Here is a 20993-nt window from a genome sequence, read left to right as displayed (position 1 = left end):
GTCGAGTCCCTTGTTCACTCATTGACCATCAGGAAAAAAACAAAAAAACTTCCCACATAAAAATAGTAACTCGTCTCTCTTTTATTATTAAGATATTTAATACTCCATTGGTTAAGTAAAATGGTTAATTTGGTAATAAATGCCAAAGTAAGTGCAAACCCCAAGATTTTTTAAAAATAAATGAAGCTTAAATTAAGATATGGCAAAGTAGGGGCCAATGCTGTGTACACATACACGATGTCCCTTGCAAAATTTCCGCTCTATAGTCTTCGTGTTCGTCACACCCTGAATCATCCTTCTCACGTTCCCTTGTACGAATCGCTCGTAAAATAGTGACACTAAAGAAATGTTTACCTATTACATATAAAACTTATGACCAAATATCGATTTCTTTCATTAAAAATGCTGTGATTTTATTGACCTGGAACACTGTACAGTTGCGGGCTGTTAGTACAGTACAGTGTACAAAATCAACATTTTCTTGCTGTACTCGTGAATGTTTACGTAAGGTAGGATCAGCTGAGCTAAAAGTAACTCCCTCAGCTGGGTGATAAAGATCTGTGTTTCCTGTTGACTTCTTTATCACTGCTTACTGGTCTCTCGTGTGTGTGTGTGTGTGTGTGTGTGTGAGAGTTGTAATAAGAACTACATAATTGATAATAGCTATGGGCGTATTTATATTAAGAGGTAACTTGGTGGGGCTCACCGTTGACAATGATCCTGTACTTGCAGATGGTTGATGTCTCCAGCTCGGGGTCCCTGGCCGTGCAGGTCCTGGTGTAGAGGCCGTGTGATGTGCCCTCCAGGAGGCAGGTGACGTGGGCGGGGACGCCGCTGGCAGTGGTGAAAGTAGGCAGCGGCAGGAAGGAGAGGGGCGAGTGAGGGAAGGTGAGAGAGTGGTCCTCACACTCCCCGGCCTTAAGTACTGGAGTAACCTATGGAGGACATGTCGTATAGTTTAATGTCTGCCTCATCATTATGGACAGTAAAGTAGTTACAGCTTGGCCACATCTGGTAAGCAAATCTCTAATTCCTTGTGAGGTAACTGCAATGCCAACTTTCTGTTATCTATAAATATTATACTTTCTAGTTTTACAAGACAACCCAATTATTTATATCTTCTTGTAACCATGAAGCAAATTCTCTGAAATATTACAAAAGAAAAAGTCGACAGGTAGAGAACTTTCTGAAGACCGTTATATATATTAGATCACATTACCCAGAGTGAGTGACAGTATATGCTGGCGCAGATCAACAATGGTTGAAGTTTATAATTTTCCTAACTCAACGACAAAAGTCAGTTTTAACTATATGATTTATGAGATTTATGACATTTGCAAATAGTCAAGCCTCGACACCAGTACCTACCTGCCGGCGACACGGGGGTGGGCGGTGGTCCCAATGGCCACCTGGAGCGCAGGTAAGCTTACTTCGTCCGCGGTGCGACACGCCCACCACTCGCCCAGGATCACAGTGCAGCGTGCACACAATACCTTCCAGGTGGCTGACAAGAGCCACGTGTGTGGTGTCCCTGGTAATGGCGGGGGCATCCTTAGGGATGGAAATTCTTCTGGAAGATCCCGTGGAGGTCTCACAAACATAGTGACCTCTCGGGACCTCTGGTGGGGGGTTACAGCCCCTCCTGCCAGATGGAGCAGGTGAAGTCGGCTCTGTAGGGTCGAAGAACAGAAAACAAGCATGTGTAACGTTTCTTTTGGATAATTCTGTACTTCCTCCTTGTGATGATTTATGACAGTGAAGGGATTACGGGGTGCTTCAAATTATCCTGTGTATGCTTCTGTAATTATATATAAAGTGCTCATAAACAGGCTAATTACATATTCGATTACGGAAGAAGAAATTACAGAATCAAGATCTGAAATTTTCTCGAGACGTTTTTACTACCTAAACATTTTATTCTTATAACATTAATATTACTAGTGTGTGTACCTGTCACACGTCTCCCACACTGATCCTCTACACAACATTCAACAATTTTCTCTTCACCTCATCCATATCCAATACTTCCCTCATCACTTTTCTATCTATCATATGTTGTTTTTCTAGACTTTTAAAAGTTAAAAAATTTCCCCATCGCCAAAATCATTTCACTCATACTCTTTAAAAGAAGCACTTGACCCACACATTTTAATACACTGTTTTTCATACGGTTATCATACCTCTATAAACACATTTTCCCTGGTATAATTAACTCACTTATTTCCCTATAATTTTTGTACTTCCTTGCATCAACTTTCTCTTTATACAAGGTATCTGCTATTCCTCTTGCACCTTTCCTTTTATCACGCAGCCTGTACAACTTTCCACCACCCATATTCAACATTATAATGCTATTCTTTTCATTCTTGAGCTTGCCTACAAACACACGATGTTTATTATTATTATTATTATTATTATTATTATTATTATTATTATTATTATTATTATTATTATTATTATTATTATAGCCAAACTAAGGGCTCCAGCCTGGAAAAGAAAAGTAAGTTTCACCTGTACAAGCGGGGGGCGGGTGTGACCAATGAGGGTGTCGGTGGCCGGTGCAGGTGGTGGAGGAGGAGCCTTGGAGGGTGAGTCCATTTATACATCTCCAGGAGCAGCGGGAACCCCAGGCGCGTCCCGCAGTGCAGAACACCTCCAACCCTCCACCTCTCGGCAACTCACCACACTTGCGTACTGCCAAGAGATAGTGTGGTATGAACTCTTCCTCTCGTTAGTTTACTTATTCTATAATTCCTTACACACACACACACAAACACTGATGATCTTTATTGGTTATAGTTATGAGGACAAATTATCGCTGAATATATTTGAGAATGTGAACCCAGTACAGTAGTTTATCAAATCTCCTTTGTCTACATTACCTTGTACGTTGTAATTAAACCTACAGGAGGTGATGGGTATGGAGGAGAGAGCGTCGCCAGCCACCACTGTGATAACCATGGCGTAGCGGCCCTCCTGTAGGCGTGTACCAGGCGTGGGGCCCTCAGTCACCACGGTCCTCACCTCCCCCCACCTGCCACACCAACCACAAACTCAGCACAACACACACTAAAGTATTCGTCCAAAATTGCATCAATTCTACACCAAGACCTTCCCTGAACCGAAATAATTCACTTAGCACCAATTAGGAGAGAATGTTTACATAAATAGCCTTTGGAAAGAATTGTCTACAGTAATTTTATCCCAAAACTTTTGTCAGTATTATATAAAGTTAAGGAGAGTTAGAGTGCAGGAGAGAGAGTGCTACTACAGTGTGACCTGTACCCACTTTAGGCTTGTCTAGTGTATCGTGGCTTTGACGGGTTAATCCAAAGAGTCAACCTTATATCAGAAAGGTAACAAGGTTGAGAGTGAATAGATATTTCTCCCGATATGGTCTAGGTATTGTGTGTGCCAGATGGAGTCGCGTTTATACTTCAAAACACAACAACTCCCACCACTTCCCAGGTCCATGTAAGAGTTAATGTCAATATACTGTATTAGCTCTTTTTTTCTCTTTTTTTTTACAGGGTTGAAGACACGTGTTGGCGGCGGGCGACTGGTCTACACAGGCGCCGACTTTTTTTTTTTTTATTGGGCACTCCCCTACATCCTTGTGTAAGGTGAAGCGCAGAAGCGTTTACAGCGCCCAACAGGGAAGCATGCTCAGTTCATGCTTGCCTTTATGTTTCATGAGTTAAGGGCGTAGAAGCCTGAAGAGTCAAGAGCGCAGAAGCCTGAAGAGTCAGTGGTTTATGTCATCAAGTTATTGGAAGCTCTAACAACTTTCCCTGATTACGATTTTTTTTTTGTCACTCTGACGTCCGCGACTTGGCTACAAGGGTCACCAAAGGTTATCGTGTCCCGGATGCTCATTGGTTCGTACTATAGAAATTCTCTCTAACTGGTATTATGAAATGATACTTAGTTGGCTCCTTTGAGGTGAGACACAACAAAATGGGTAAAACTGCGGTGTTATCATCTTTTTTCTTCTTTTTTTTTACGGGATTAGCCCACCAGGGCACAGGTCAATTAATAATAATAATAATAATAATAATAATAATAATAATAATAATAATAATAATAATAATAATAATAATAATAATAATAATAATAATAAAAGACCATAAAAAAAGAAAAAAAATATTAATAGTGAGAAACGATATATGTACAGGTATGTTGTGTTGTCAAAGTTAGAGAAACAATTGAAACCCTGCAATTGTGTGTAAATGAGGCAGAAAGTCAGATTAGTAACCTGGAACTTGGTCACAATTTTTGTGATGCCATATAGCAGCAGGGTCTACCATTAGACAATACATTATGCTTCCAGTATCTTCCCAGACAGTAATACCTCCCTGTTTGATAGCTGCCTTCTACCTACAACATTATGAGTGTAAAGTAACATGTACTGCACGTTCTCTCAGCCTCACTCACAAAGAAAAGTTAACCTATGAATCATTGTGAATCCAGACCTACAAAATGCATGTGAGGTTGGCAGTGTTAGAGTCTGTAATAACACCAGTAAACTCGAGATTATGTCACCCAGATTAATAACGCAACCATGCGAAAAATAAAAAAAAACACACAGGTAATGAGGTTCATACGTAAATCACTGTAAATGTTTGAGATACATTTCAGGATGGAGTGATTATATCATCAAAAGATAAAAGAAGAATAATATATTTTCTAACTAACGTTTCTTGTTGACATCAGAGCATTTTGGTAAGAATAAATTCCTAGTTTCATGGATGTCGTTAATCTCGTTATCCTTTTATCAGTGAAGGTAAGAGTGTTATCGTTTTTTTTAACGCAATCTCTCGAGGAGACTCACTGTGTATCTTACTAACTGTTGTAAGCTGTTTTTCCCTCTAGGAGGAAACACGAAAGTCTTTTAAAATGACACTAGCCTTAGACTTTTGACAAAACAACATTAAATAATTCATTAAAAAAATGGCGTGCGTACACTCAAGGTATACAGGACAGAGAACTGGGGACAAAATTGTACAGTTCAGCTCACCTGGGTGTACAGGACAGGGGGCTGGGGAAGTGGGCGTACACACAGTCCTTGCCTCTAGGCGCTTCCACATGGGCGTCCGGCGGACACTTGATGCACGCGATGTCACCTTCCTGGGGCCTTCCTAGGCCTTCTGCAAAGACTTAGGTATTAAAAAATTTGACAGTTTATTTTATATGTGAATTTTCAGGTGATTAGCTTGGCAAGAAGAGACGATGGGTTTATGACTGTAGGGATACTGGTCTCAAGCTCATAAAAAGATGTCTGGCTCTAAGAAAAAGTGACATTGAGTTACTTATACCCTTGTTGTACCGAATCAAGTGAGAATTATTTGGCTAAGTTATTTAGGTTTGGTTATGTTCATCACGGTCATATTAGGAGTGACATTACTGGAGATTACTCAGGGGTTGGGGAGATACACTGTACAGCATAACTCACCCAACCTAGCTGAATTTGTGTACACTGTTGAGGGGCCACGTAAGGGTTCACAGTTGGCATTTACACTGATTTTTATTTTGGCCACACACGATATAACATCTACACATGTAGCCTCCAAAGATAGTTTCGTGCCACCTCTGATTCCTCTGTACCCCTGAAATGATTCCTTAATGAGTCATGAAGATATCTGTTTTTCACTTACGGTTAACAGACGACAGTGGGTCTAGGTGATCCTCGACGCTGACCTGGACTGATTCTTGATGGTCTCCTGAGCTGTGGTGTTGTACATGGTTCAAGAGGGGCGTTGAGGGGCGTGAAAGTCCTGTGACTAATGCTGTGTTGCCGTGGATAGGGTGATTCGATGTGGGTGTTGGAACTCCAGGAAAAATCGGTGTGAAAAACTGGCTGTGAGGTTGTTGGGGAGTATTAGGTTTGAAGTTTGATCTACCATGCGAGGATGCTGTAGTTTTGATAATCGTATGGTGGAAGGGGTGCTCAAAAACTCCCTGGCCTCGGCTAACTGGGGTGGTGCAGTTCTTCCTATAACCTCTGTTGGGATTGTTGTCAGTACGGCTGGTTGGGGTCGTGTTGTTGGATGGTGCTAATGGTCGTGGGCCACTGAACACCTCGACGTCCCCGGGCATGTCCTCCGCCTGACTCCTGAAGATTTTGAACTGTTTCCTCCCAACTGTGTGCTTGTTGGAACGTTCGTGTTGTCTGATCTGACTTGGTGGTGACGAACTCTGCGGGACACGGTTGGAATGGTGATGTTGGAAGCGACTTAGATGTTGGGGATGATGCCTATGGTTGTGATGACGTTGTGGTTGATGTTGGTAGTGGTTGGGGCGTTCTTGAGGACGGTATTGGTGATGTTTGTGATGGTTCTGTTGATGATGTTGGGGACTCTGAAAACGGTGTTGGTAATTTTGCTGATAATGTATGGGAGAAATTCTTTCTCTCATCCTCATCATGTGGTCGTCGATCTGCGAGTGTAGTCGGTTCATCATAATGTTGTGTTGGTTTTGTAAGTGTTTAAGATGCAAGAAATGGGGAGCACTGTGGTGGTACTGGTACATGTCGGAGAACGGGATGTTGAAACTTCCATGATTACGTTTCATGTCGCCGAATAATGACAGGTAACTAGCATGTCGCTTTACTGATTTCGAATGTGTTTTGGAATTCGAACGCTTATGGTGGTGAGGTTTATTTCGCCTCTGGTGTTTGATGGCAACGGAGGATCGTTTATGGTGATGATAACGTGGTGGAGGCGGCGGAGATGTGATGGAGTGGTGGTTGTCACTGGCGGGACTCACCAGGTCTTCAAACAGTTTGCGGTTGGTCTCCCAATGACTGCTAGCCTGGGCCCCCCTGCAACCATAATGATAACGTTGCATATACACAATAATAGATATAGGATCACTGATACAGCTATAACACAAATCATACAATCCAACACTCAGATATGAAGGTTACATATAATAATATATAATTGCTGGATTTGTAAATGTTGTTTACATTCAGCAAGGCTATTTGCATCAATATAAAGCAGCCGCAAGACAATGATGGATCAATACTAGTTTGAAACAACAAACGGGGCCCCTACACAAGCTTTAAAACCAGATAATCAAGACATTTACAAGAAAATTGAGCGAGGCGTCTTACCTGGTCTGAGGGAGACTGTGGCCCTGTGATCCGTCTCTTGCAATCACGCTCGCTGCCGGGTAAAACAAAGTTAACATGCTGTAAGTGATGGAGACAACGGAACTAAAATAACATAAGAAATGAAAGACTTCTTCTATTTAGGTATACTGTACTGTGTGTAAATATGGATTTATTTAATAATTTTCCTAATGCACAACAAGTAGTAACCTCACAACCTCGGGGGAAGAGGTGACTACTGTTAATGTAGGTAAGGCGTCTACAACAGGTACACATTACACAGTATACAAAAATTAGAACATTCTTACTTAACACTCTGGAACTGAACATAACGTATGGACAGTTAAGGCTGAGTAAACGAATTAAACATTAAATAATCTCACTGCCCAGGACACTTATACCATAAACAAAACGAGAATCACTTGAAGAATCTCCACCCCAGCTTATTTCACCTAAAGGTTTACCGCTCTAACGCTCTCTTTATTATTATTACATTATTTTACTTGTCATTATATTTTTATCATATTCATTATTAATATCCCATTTATTATCATATTACTATTAACCAATATTTCGTTAGTGTATCATTACAACATCAACTGACAGTACTTATTTAGCAAGCCATCCAGATATTTTCAGAAAAAGTTGTCAGATGTGTGTGTGTGTGTGTGTGTGTGTTACACACCATTTATGTCACCTACTCCACCCCATCCATTCCCTTCACACCTTCGTGATTAAATCAACACGCGCCAACATACACCCTCGACCGATTGATTTTGATTTCGCCGCTTACAGCGGCTACTTTATTGTGCACCCCACACTCATCCTGTGAGCGGTAGCGCAAAAGGATTACAGAGTAGAGTCTACAACGGGTCATAATAATTAACCCCCGTGATCAGGATATTAAGGCAATGAATGTTACACAGTATTTCAATTACATTATTTGTTTACTTCTAAACATAAAGGGTAACTTATTCACAAATGCGTGAGTACAGGCGTGTGAGGCAGTATGTCTGGCCGCACACTTTGTTATTGACATTTGCGTGAGAAGTATTCAAGCACATTGTGTAGGAGCTGACAGTGGTAGCGCTGGTGAAGGAGCTCGCGTGTTGTCACTGTAGTTCGCCATGTTTGGGTATGGTTGACTCCCTAGGATAATAAAGTATTTTGGACTTACATATACCGTAACCATGACGTATTCAACCCCAAGGTCTATAGACCTTGTTCCACACCCACCCTAACGCTAAATCGTACACGGGGATTTTTATCGCATTTACGAATAAATTTTAGTCAACCAATGGAGAATATGTAGGTCTTCAGATTCACGAATACAGTACGTACTGCACTAAGAAAATCTAGGAATGCTGACTGTACGATAACATCTAGTGTCATCACCTCGCTGCCAGACAGTACAACGGCATCGAGAAAAAGCAAGTCCGTCTGTGTGGGTGTAACATTTAGTGAGTTCATGTAAGCTGTTAAGTTTAAGAGTATAAATCTGTGTCACTAGGCAACAGGTGGTGGGGGGATGTGCACCAGCTCTAGGTGTTGTCTCGCATGTCTAACACTGTGAGTTCGTGTTCTTTGATTGACGAGGACTATTGTGGGCCCGTACTCGTCTCTGTCTACACATATCACGTATGAAAGTTGATCAGTTAAGTAATGCTTAGAGTTAGTTTATAAACCAGAACACTGTGTTAACGATTAAGGTGTCAAGAACATTTTTACATCATTAACAAATGCCTTCATTATGCACTGGCTACCGGCGAAATTTTTGGGGTAGTAGGTAGTAGGCAGCTACCAAACAGGGAGGTACTACCGCCTGGGAAGATGTTGGAAGCATAATGTGTTGTCTAATGGTAGACCCTGCTGCTATATGGCATCAGGAAAATTGTAACTAAGTCCCAGGTTGCTAACCTGACCTTCTGCCTCATTTACACACAATTGCGTTTCTCACTATTTATTATTATTTTCATTTTTCTTTATAGTTCTTTATTATTATTATTATTATTATTATTATTATTATTATTATTATTATTATTATTACAGTGTTGTTGTTATTATTGTTATAATAATTATTTTATTTTACTTTTTTATTATAAATTTTATTTACTATGAATAATTATTACATTTTCGCCCCCCAGGCTCCGATATGGGTCAGTGACCTGTACCCAGGTGGGCTAATTAATCCCCGGAAAAAAAATGATCCACGGGTGGCGTCTGGGTTTACTCAAATTATTCCAGGTACAACACCAATTATCTATCTCTTAACACATGTACCTTCATTACTTCACTCAGGGTCGCGTATAGTTTGTCTTGTTGGTTTAATGAACGTTATGGAAGGAAGCCTGGCATAAACGTATATAAAGTCTCTGAATTATACATAAATTAGATAAAAAAGTTTTTCAACCCATCAGATGAACCAACCAGTGATTTTAAGTTAATTTGACTTTTTCGTAACAGCAAATTAAAAAGAAGTTCCCCACAACAAATAGGAAATACTAGATGTTCTTTTTTTTTAGATGGAAAATGCTCATACTACCTCGAGTGGGTATAATGTAAACAAACATAAAACGTGGGGTAATATAGCAGGACATGAACATTTTGGGACAACTGTATAAACATTGGGATTATGGTAGGTAGTAGTTTGTTACCGTCACTCATGCTGGCGTGTATCTTCAGCCGGCTCTGGGAAAGGATGGCTGAATGTATATTTTTATCTTGATGTGTGTGTGTGTGTGTGTGTGTGTTTATATATATAAATAGCGATAATTAACCGATTAAGCTTCAAAACGCAACTTAGGTTCATGCCAAATGGTGATAACTATTATTATTGCTATAACCTACCAGAAATTGATTAATAAATGTCAAAATCCAAAATCAATCATCCTGTTAGTTATTTAGATCTCTATGTTTTAATATATTAAACTATAATTTTCATAGCAATGGAATGGCCATAGAAAAGACGATCGACGTAATTGAACTTTTGCGTGGAAATTAAGTTCTGTGGAATCTCTTTATTCTGCAAAATTATATTTGTTGCAACGCACAGTCAGAATATTCGCTGTGTACTCAAATAAATAACCAGTTTAGGAGATCGGGGCCCGGATTCCCCAACCTTCCTCGTTACAGTAGATACTGTACAGTCATGAACGCACACAGTCTATAGCGTATACGCTAAATCATGTCTAAAATGCTATCAAAATTAAAGACTTTACCTTTAGTACCTACAATAAGATCACTTAGCATCAACGTTAAGAGTAAACTTAACTTGCAGCATCTTTGTGAATCAGGAATAACTATTTTTTCCCCACTGAAGAATCCAGTTAGCTAGAGGCAAAAACTCCTGCCAATTCACCTTAATTATGTTGAGGTGATGGACGGAGCTGATAAACTCCAGTGCGTGGTGGTCATGAAGGCCCCCCCCCTACCCGACACACACACACACACGTTGAGATACACACGTACAAACATAGCTGACCACACTCCATAAACCATTTCCTTGTGTAAGTCCAACACGATAGATAACCTTCCATGTACAAGTACAGTCTTGTGTTTAACATACCAAGGTGTAAGGGGGAGGTGCACATACTTGTATAAGTTTGTGTTGTTACGTTAAGAAACTTGTATCAGTTATAGTATTTCACGTTTGTTTTACATTTTTAAGCAGACTAGACTGAGTACAACACCCCACAAAATCTAGTTAATCTGTACTCCCAGTTCACTGTATGTTCATATACAGTATTCGTATGTATTAAAAACTATACATGGTTTCTGGTGAAAAAATGAGTTTTCAGACTTAAAATAACTGGTTTATTCTCTTACCTTGGGTCTTGCCAGAAAAGAGTTCATATTAAATAATGAAATTTTTTTTTTATAAATGTTGAGTTTAGCTCCGCCAATTTATTTATTTATATTTCTTGGCGGATCTTCACTGGTATCTGGCTAGCACTTATGAAGCAGAATACACAAACCAACTAACCCATTAATAACCAGAATAAGATAGGTTATAGGTTATGTTGCTCTCGGTTGGCTTGTGTGAATTAATTTCACAAATGACTTTTCACACTGATATTTACCCTGATCCTTCGTCAGATTTTTCTTTTATAAACTATCGCCAACTTATCAGTGAGAGTCCCGTCTAAAAATAGCATGAAATTAAGGGGAGGAGCTAAACTGAACAATTACCCATGTTATTCACTCGGCAAGATCCTAGTGTAATTATAAATACTAATGAGAGCACTGTACTGGTCCTTTCCGTGTGTGTGTGTGTGTGTGTGTGAAATCTTGAATCGTACCTACGCAAGTGACAATAAACTATTGAGAAGATTAAGTATTTACCTAAAACAATGACAATGTAGTACAAGGAACTGGTCGTCGTCATCCTCGTCGGCAGACTCCAGCGAGTCCCGTCTCGACGATGAAGAGGCTACGGAAAACAAAAATATGAATATAGAACATAATGTAATGTACATACTTCAGTGATACTGTGTTCCAGTTAAACTTCATGACTTCTGAGTGAATTAAATATATTACAAGCCCTTTTGGTAAATGGATATGATAAATTCACCTCATATATTGTACTGTATTTTAAAGCAGTTTTGAAAATAAATATGTAATGTCACACTAATGTAAATAAATGTCAATAAACTCTACAGCAAAACAGGTTATGACGTTGTAGTGGACGTCTCCCCTACAACTTCCTACAACTGCGTAGCCACAGCCACCACCTGCTACCGCCTCCCTAGCAACCAACCAGATGTTACCGTATCTTAGCAACGGAACTAGTCACCGGCGACTTTCTGGGTTTTCCCAACATGATTCATAGAGGACTGGCGGCTGCTGCTGGGTATATAAGCTCTGTCTCTCCATTGAGATTGATTCTGACCATTCTTCTTGAACAAGCAACACCTCCTCCTCCGCCGCTGCCTGGCTGCCTTCGCTCCTCCTCGCCTGCCTGGCGGTCCTCGCTCCCGCCAGCGAGCATGGCGACCCACCAGCTGTCCTTCTCTGAGCTTCCTCACCAACCAACTCTCATTCTGGCCCATCTTCCTGAACACGCAACACCTCCTCCAGCAAGCTCCACGCTGTTAGCATTCATTCAATCAGGAGGCCAGCAACAGGCATCATCTTCTCTAACGAATCTCCTGCACATCTACCTCCTTCAACACGCTACTCACCGAACGTCTTCTACTGAGCAGCTCCTCACCACACGGCACCTCCAGCACCAGACTGTCTATCATATAACTTATATTATATAAGAAAACCACATTAGAGTTTCCTTCCATCCTGAGTGCTAGACAACATTAATATTTCGATACCCCTACAACGTCACCACAAGGGGTGAGGGCGTATCAAACCAAGGTAAAACCTGCCACTGTTTCAAATCAATGGATCCAGAGTTGAGGGAATTGCTTGCAAGAAAAAGTAGAAAAAAATCGTGGAAAATATTACCACCAAAACAAACCCAATTGTTTACAATTTCCTTGCACACTTTCTTAGCCACTTGTCACCATACTAGTTAGTTCTGTTGCGCACTGTTGGCAAGTATTGGGCGTGCCTAGGTTTTTGAATGTATCTACAATTAATACAGTATGCGCCCACTTACCTATCATACCCAATACTTAAGCCCTCACATGTATCCTCAGATGTTATGACAAGTTCAAGGATGTAAAAGTCGTAAATGACGCCCAGGCATAAAAATATCATAACAAACACGGAATGTCTAATTAATGCCAAAACAATGAAACTCCTAAAAATACCTAAATGTTATAAATAAGACTTGGAAGACCACACATCAGTAAAACAAGAATCGCATACGAACGAAATCACAAACAACATTTGGAATATAGCCCACAAACATTCATAAACAAAGAACTTTAATTTAACATAATATAAGTTCTAAATCGCCTCCCACTTTTTAACAAAAACATCACTTGAGTCCATAACAATTAGCTCCAATCACACAGAAAATAATAACGAAACACCTGCAACAATCACAAGAGAAACAATAATTACAAGCCACAAGCAATACAGTTCATCAAATAACCGCCAGGTGACAATAATCAGGCACAGTTCCTTCAGTAAACATCACCACTCTCAGATTAAACCTCACAGCACACACAAAGCAATCACAGCAGAAGGTAGACCCACCATGGGAGCTGAGCCTGGAACAGAGGCGGGCAAGGAGTAGCAGCAGCCAGCAACACAAAGAGCGCGCGGCAGGTGAGCGTGTGCTAGGCGGTCCCTCACAGCAACACACGCCCGCCCACCACAACCTTACCCTCTGTGGATATGGTACGTCTGCCCTGTGTCGTCTGCCCCGTGTCTACTGCCCCATGGACCCTCTGCTCACTCTGACGCCGCACCCAGGAGGAAGAGGAGTGGGTGCAGGAATGGGGGGGGGGGGATAAAGAAGGGGAGGAGGTCTCAAGGGGTTAGTAGTGGACGGGATGTGGGTAGGGTAAGGCAGGGCGTAGTGACTTTGTGGTTGAAGATAGATAACTGTAGAGCAGACGGGTGAGAGGACTGAGAGGTGGAGAAAGGTGGTGAGAAACAGGGTTAAGGAATGAGATGACGGGTAGTACAGGAATGGTCATCAGTATAGTCGGTTGGAGACGAAGTAACAATGAGGAATAAGGAATTGGAACTAAAGAAGGAGGAGCCAGCACTTGAGTTGTAAAATGAAAGTTATGGATAATGAGGAATGAGCGATGTTAAGCGGAGAGAAAAAGACACAAAAAGTGTGTCAGGGGAGGTGGGCGGAGGTGGTGACCATGAGGGGGCACGTAGTTACTGTAGGTCCGGCCAGGGTCTAGCCAGTGAATTAGGGAGGTGATGGTGTGAGAACAGAGCGGGTGATGGATGGTGATGATGTGGGCGGAGGGAAGGCGGTGGCATGGTAGGGGTAAAAAGCATGAGGAGAGGTGAGGGTGTGTGTCAGTCTTTGTGGTGAGGCGGTGAAGTTTTTTTTTCCATCAAATTAAGCTCAACTAAACAAAGGTTAAGTGGAGGTAAGGGTTGCGTACTCCACCACGCTCGGTAAACACAAATCTGGAATGGAATGGAAAGGATGGATCGCAGAGCTGCTCAGCACGTAGAATTGACAGATATCTCGTTTATTTACCAAGGTTAAGTGAAACTATACCATATCAATACAGCGAATAACCGTCCCGTCGTGAAAGTGCCTATATAAACTCATTAGCATATTACAAATAATATATCTATAACAGTAAGTTGCTATAATCATTCTACTTCAGCGGCACTTTGCATCACCGGATACTAATTATGTATGACATATTCACCAAAGCCCAAGTGATGGAGTAGATCTACGGTGAGTTACAGACCATGTTTGATCTATCCATACCATGATATCGTATTAGCATAATGTACTTGTTCCTTGTTGAGTACACCTTTCAAGACTTCTTGGAGCAAACAATCAGGGTAAACTAACCTCTCCAGCCGACTTCCTTGATTTACCACTATTGCCTTAAGGTTTTATTAAGCTAATTACCTAAGTAGCATTGGCGTAAGTTCTAAAAAAATATTACTTATAGTCACCTGTACGACATCTGGTTAAGGAATTCTGGCGTCATTATACTGTAAATACGTAGGGCAACGACACTCCTGTAACAAACGAGAAGCCATCTTGTAATGAAGGTCTAATTGCTTGATTCATGAGCGATGAAGACCACCTAAATCTGCATAAACGGAGAACTTAAATATAACTACCATAGACATCAACAGTACTAATAACAAATGTTCACACTGGGAGATGACACTGGTCGCAAAGCTTTGAAGGCCGCTCAGTTGCCCAGTCTGACCAAAAGTAAACAAAGAGGCCGACTTAAGTTCAGTTGTATGGTAATGGCATCTGGCGTTCCACCACGGTCACCACCCCACACGGGAAGTCTGGCAGCGTCCTGTTTAATCCCAACAGCGTTCCCTTTTGGCTGTCTTTAAAACTTCCACTACTCTACGTATTTCTTATCTAACACTTGCGAATACACGAATGGTAAGTACTTTTTACGGATGTCGTGTGATGGTGTTATAATAGTTAAAGTCCACTTTATTCCTTGATGGTCTGATGCACAAATTTCCATTTTGTCTACACCTGCCTGGGTTCCCATTTCGTCAACTCCCGAATACCTACAATAAGTTAGAGATCTCTGAAAGTTATTTTACCTGACCAAGTGATGTTGCTGGTATTGCCCTGACTGCATAGTCAAGGTGAAGGAGGCGATTGCAAGCCACAAGGGAACGAGTTCCCTAGGGACGAAAATAGATGAAGCTGGAGCCCTGCTGGTTGCCAAACTAGAGCAAGTTGGGAAAGAGATCCTTGTTAAGACTGAGGAAGTCGCGGATAGAATGGAGGTGGTTGCTTAGAGAAGTTATGATGAGGCATTAGCAGGGTCACGGAGGGGGGGGGGGTGGCGGAGAGTAATACAGGATCAGAACAGGTTCTACAACAGCTACGGACTTTGAAGAAGTGTGTCGAAGAAATGAAAATTAACAGGCCTACTGTTTGGGGAGAGGAGGAACAACAGGAACGTTTCCAGCGCAGGAACTGAGAGTAAGGTAACACGCGATAAGATGCAGTTTCAGACTATTTGTACAGAGGTTCTGACGATGTCATCAACCCCACAGGAGGTGAGGAGGCTGGGACAAAAGCAAGGGGATAAGCCTCACCCCCTCAGGAACACACTATTGAGCGAGGAGGAGAAATGGGGGGTTATTCGGCAGGCAAAATACTTAGCAAGGAGCGAGGCATCTCGGGGTGTATTCATTCACCCAGATCGCACGGTAATGCAGAGGGAGCAGCACAAGAAGCTCCTGCAGGACTTAGAGCAGAAGAGGGAGGAGTCGAGGAGGAATGGGGACGGGTGTACATGGGTTATATTCAGGGGGAGGGTTGTGGAAGCAAGTGTGCCGACACAGGGCCAGGGGGCAGTAGCGCACCCTCTACCCGCTCTACCCACCTCCCCCCCGGGAGGTGGCACCAGCTCCGCCTACCAGACAGGAGGAGGCGAGCGCAGTGTAAACAATAACATTTCTAACCACACCCTGCAAAATACAATGTACCTAGCAAATGCTGCAGCTTCTGAGAATGGGGGGGTGATTACTACTAAGAGCAGAGACATTGTGGGGCATGGGATGTTTGGGTTCACACTCAGGATGGGATGGAGAAAGGAAACTCACAATGTGCTCTCTGTATACATGTTGTATTGGATGTACAATGCAGCTTGGTGCTGGGAAGTGGCAGCATGGTTACAAGCGTGATGTAGAGAGAGCTGGTTGGTGAGGATGCTCAGAGGAGGACAGCTTGTGGGTCGCCATGCTCGCCGGCGGGAGCGAGGGCCGCCAGGCAGCGGCGGAGGAGGAGGTGTAGCTTGCTGTGGCTGTAGCTAGAAGAGAGAGCTGGTTGGTGAGGATGCTCAGAGGAGGACCAGCTTGTGGGTCGCCCTGCTCTCCGGCGGGAGCGAGGACCGCCAGGTAGGCGGAGGAGGAGGAGGTGTTGCTGGCTGGTTGGTGTAGGTAGAGAGAGAGATCACCACGAGGTCAGGTCTTAAATAGCGGGGGTAGGCGTGGCTTAGTAGTTGACCTCCGTGAAGTATGGCGGCGCTGGTTGACCCAGACCACGAGGCATACACTGGGGAATTCGCGGGGTCGGCTACGCAGCGACAAACAGCGTTTGTAGGGGAGAAATCCACTACAACATTACCGAGAACAAATTCTGGCTTGAATGTCATGTACACAAATACTGACATGTTTCTTGATAAGAGAGAGGAGTTTGAAACACTACTGAAAGTGCACCAACCAGATATTGTGGTAGTTGTCGAACTGTTGTAGAAGAACAGGAGAATCGACCCAGAGGAATGTGAGTTCAGTATTGCTGGATATGACTCATTTATGAACCTTTCTCAAGAAACTTGCAAGAGGGGTGTGGTTATCTATGCTAGGCAAGACCTGAGAGCCAGCCAGGCGAGGGTACAGGGAGAGGATGTTTTTGAAGAGTCCAAGTGGTGTAAAATTAAATTAAAGGGAGGGGATTTACTTATCGTCGGGTGTATCTACAGATCCCCAAACTGTGGCCCACTAAATCAAAGGAATTTAAGAGCCTTAATAGACAATGAGGCCATACTCAACCCTAGCCACCTCCTTTTTATGGGATACTTTAACTATGGCGACATCGACTGGAGAAAAGAGTTCACCCCAAATGACTTAAATAACCCTGCTACTCTTTTTGTAGAAACTCTGAGAGATAATTTTCTGTTCCAAAATGTTAGAGACCCGACACATTACAGAGGGGAGCAAACACCCAAGCCACTAGACCTCATCATAACAAACGAGGAGGGTATGGTGGCCAAACTGGAACACCTTGCCCCAGTTGGCACCAGTCGCCATATAGTGTTGTCATTCAGATGTAACTGTTACCAAGTTCAGGATAAGGCCAGGCCAAGGTGCAAATATTACAAGGGGAATTACAACGGGATGAGGGAAGAGATGAGGGGTATCAACTGGCCTGACTCATTAAGGCACAAGAACGCAGACACTACGCTGAATATCATAACTAGTAAAGTGACCCATTTGATCGATAAATATATACCCAAGACCAAACCCAGTGCCTCTAGGAATACGAGGGGATCCCTACACATGAACCACGCGGCGGTCGACAAATTTAAGAAAACCCAGAAATTCAAGATGTGGGTTGGGTCAAACGATGAGCAGGACAGGAGGATGTATGCAAGAGCCAGAAACCAAGCAAAGATAGAGTGTAGAAGGGCTGAAAAGGAGTTCCAGAGGCTGGTTGCAAGCGAGGTCAAGTCAAACCCAAAGCCGGTTTACTGTTATGCAAAGTCGAAATTAAAACGCGAGTAGGAATAACAAACCTGAGGTTTGAAGATGGTAGTTACGCAGATTCTGACCAGGATAAAGATGAGGCATTGAACAGCTTCTTTTCCTCGGTGTTAACAAGAGAGGATACGATTAACCTTCCTGCGTTTGAGTACAGACGGTTCGACGCAGCACTGACCCACATTGTGTCCACAGAAGTGGGTATTAGAAATAAACTGTCATAGCTAACGGTCCATAAGAGTCCCGACCCTGACATGCTGCATCCTAAAGTGCTAAGAGAGTTGTGTAACGAGGTTGCCGAGCACCTGAATATCCTGTTTTGAGAATGCCTGGATGAGCAAAAGGTCCCCAGTGAATGGAAAGTGGCTTATGTGAGTTCTATCTTCAAGAAGGGCGATAGTCACTCCACGAACAACTATAGACCGGTGAGCCTGACCAGCATAATATGTAAAGTACTTGGGAGTATTATCAGAGATGCAGCAATGGAACATCTACTACGAAACAACCTTGTAAAGGATTGCCAACACGGTTTTATGCCGGGGCGCTCCTGCTTAACACAATTGCTCAAGGTATTGGATATTTGGACCCATATTCTGGAACGGGGTGGTAATATCGACAATATTTACCTAGATTTTGCCAAGGCTTTCGACAGTGTACCCTACAAAAGGCTGAAAATCAAACTGGAAGGGTATGGAATTCGGGAAAATTTCCTAGCGTGGATAGAAGACTTTCTACATGACCACAAACAGTGTGTGGAGATTAATGGCACAAAATCATCATCCGTACCTGTCACAAGCGGGGCAGTGTATTGGGCCCGCTGTTGTTTGTTTGTTTCATAAATGACATGCCTGACGTTGTACACTCCTCCATACAAATGTTTGCCGATGACGCCAAGTTATTTCGGGAAATCAAGAACCAAGCGGACTGTGAAGAGCTGCAGAAGGACCTCTGTGGGCTCCAAGAATGGTCGAAGAAATGGCTGCTGAGATTCAATGTCACGAAGTGTAAGAGGATGCACCTGGGGCGTACCAACGGGAAGGAGGCGTATCATGTGTCCCAACGGGATGAAGAAACTGCACTATTTGAGACTGAATGTGAGAAGGACCTAGGTGTGTATGTTGATAATGAGCTGAAGTTCTCGGGCCATTGCGAGAAGAAGGTAAATCAGGCAAATAAATTATTGGGTCTTATAAGAAGGTCGTTCAGATATCTAGACGGTCTGTCCCTAGTAACGATCTTCAAGAGTGAAGTGCTTCCCCATCTGGAGTACTGTCACCCCGCCTGGTCCCTGAGATATGCTAGGGACTGTCAGTTGGTTGAAAATGTTCAAAGGAGGGCCACCAGACTGGTGCCTGCACTTCGGCACCTCAGCTACCCTGATAGATTGGAGCGCCTGAACTTGCCGAGCTTATACTACAGACGGGCAAGGGGTGACCTAATTGAGGTGTATAGGCATCTCAAGGGGCACTACTCAGTCGAGTGTCCTTACTTGGAGCTGGCGGATGCTCGCCCCACAAGGGGTCACAGCTCAAGAGTGAAGAAGCGGCAAGTCCAGAAAACTGTGAGGGCAAATTTTTTCGCAGTGAGAGTTGTGAACTCTTGGAACAATCTACCAGAAAGTGTTGTGACGGCACCGAGTGTGAGCTCTTTCCAGACCAGACCTGACCAACACTGGAGCAGGTTCAGGTACATGCAGGAGCCGGTGCATGCCCAGTACTTGACAACAGTGCGTAACAGAGACGTGACCGATCGCCCAAGCGACTAACGAGTCGATCATTTCGTGAAGAGGATAAAAGAAAAGAAGAAAAGTAACGTAACCTCTTAACGCCACTGTTCAATACTAGTTAAAGTACTAGTAAGTTACTAGTATTTTATCCTTGGTTGCATGGGGTATTCTTACCCATTCTTTAAATGAGAACCTCTTAACGCCGCATTAGCCAGAAGAAATTGCCTAATATACTAAGATCTTTGAAAATATTAATTTATTGTCGTTGTGTATCCTTAAAAAATGTTGACAGGATTATGAAATACAGTACTTTTACTAGATCTTAGTTTATTTAGGATTTTTTTAGAATATGAAATAATTAAATTATTATTATTATTATCATTATTCCTTAGAAGGTATTTTATGAACCATTTTAATTTGTAAACAAAGGTTAAGCCCATATACGAAGGAGACATATCAATGATTTTTGGTATTGAACTTTTTTTATTTTGATATCCATATTAAAATATTTTGTAGTATAATTACAATAGAAAATATTGAATAAAAATATGCATATCAAACCTTGGTTGATTATATATTGCGATTTCTTTAAGATTTCACATCTTTTATATAACCCGGAAATAAATAATCACGTACAATAGATGAATTACTTCACTACAAATAATCTTCATTGACATTGTCTTCATCGCGATTATTTCATACGTCATCATAAATTGGCAAGTTATATAGCCTCATTTGTACTGTTTAAAGTTCAAAGGTATCATATAAATAAATATTATTTGTTATTTGTTGACCTTCAGTGTTGGTCCAAACTAGGAACTTCTCTTACCTATATTGATATTCATTCAGTAAAATCGCCTTGCAGTTTCTCGTTGGTTCAGTTTGTAGATAAACAATGCAGTTAGTAAAATAATTAATCGATTCAGCTTATAATAACCGAGGAAGCTATTAAAACACGACCCCCTCAGTCAAGTTGTGGCATTACTTTATCCTCTCTTAGGCACACCTTGGCTGGGGCAGGAAGCTTGTGGCTTTTCTTTATTCTGTCATCGGTAATTATTGACGCCTACTACTCCGCTGATTTTTCATAGAAAACATTTAAAAATACTGCAATTTCACTGTATTTTATAATGGACACTAGTAGTTATGGCAAATGTGTTAAAAAGTTTATTTAAAAGTTCAACCTAACCTTACCTAAAATAGCGGTAATTATTCATGACTAACGCGCGGCCGAAATATATAGAAAACGATTTTAAAAACTCCGGATTTTCATTTTTATTTTATAGTGGACACTGTTGTAGT

The 20993-nt window shown here is 42.1% G+C and overlaps 2 protein-coding genes across 3 annotated transcripts in view; one reads left to right on the top strand and one right to left on the bottom strand.

Moving 5' to 3' along the window:
• The window catches only part of LOC121875732, a 39814-nt gene extending 26426 nt beyond the window's left edge, over positions 1-13388 (bottom strand). The window contains exons 1-9 of one of the 2 annotated variants that reach the window (XM_042380387.1): positions 13265-13388; positions 11453-11540; positions 7115-7166; positions 5655-6820; positions 5018-5147; positions 2883-3034; positions 2512-2694; positions 1369-1670; positions 707-935 (exon numbers count right to left, since the gene is read on the bottom strand). In XM_042380387.1, the coding sequence (XP_042236321.1) occupies positions 707-935; positions 1369-1670; positions 2512-2694; positions 2883-3034; positions 5018-5147; positions 5655-6820; positions 7115-7166; positions 11453-11540; positions 13265-13267 (2305 nt within the window). In that variant the 5' untranslated portion in view covers positions 13268-13388. Of the gene's footprint in view, positions 1-706; positions 936-1368; positions 1671-2511; positions 2695-2882; positions 3035-5017; positions 5148-5654; positions 6821-7114; positions 7167-11452; positions 11541-13264 lie in introns of those variants that run through there. The other variant, XM_042380386.1, reaches the window with a different exon arrangement.
• Positions 13389-20316: 6928 nt separating this feature from the next.
• Positions 20317-20993, top strand: part of LOC121875622 (transmembrane protein 234 homolog) — a 3078-nt gene continuing 2401 nt past the window's right edge. The window contains exon 1 of the mRNA XM_042380217.1: positions 20317-20407. The gene's annotated coding sequence lies outside the window, so the exon portion shown is untranslated. The remainder of the gene's footprint in view (positions 20408-20993) is intronic.

This window comes from Homarus americanus, unplaced genomic scaffold, assembly GCF_018991925.1.
Source record: "Homarus americanus isolate GMGI-L3 unplaced genomic scaffold, GMGI_Hamer_2.0 scaffold22250, whole genome shotgun sequence".
In the NCBI taxonomy this organism is placed as follows: domain Eukaryota; kingdom Metazoa; phylum Arthropoda; class Malacostraca; order Decapoda; family Nephropidae; genus Homarus; species Homarus americanus.
Note: the sequence above shows the minus strand (reverse complement) of the source record. Positions and strands in the feature narration are given on the sequence as shown.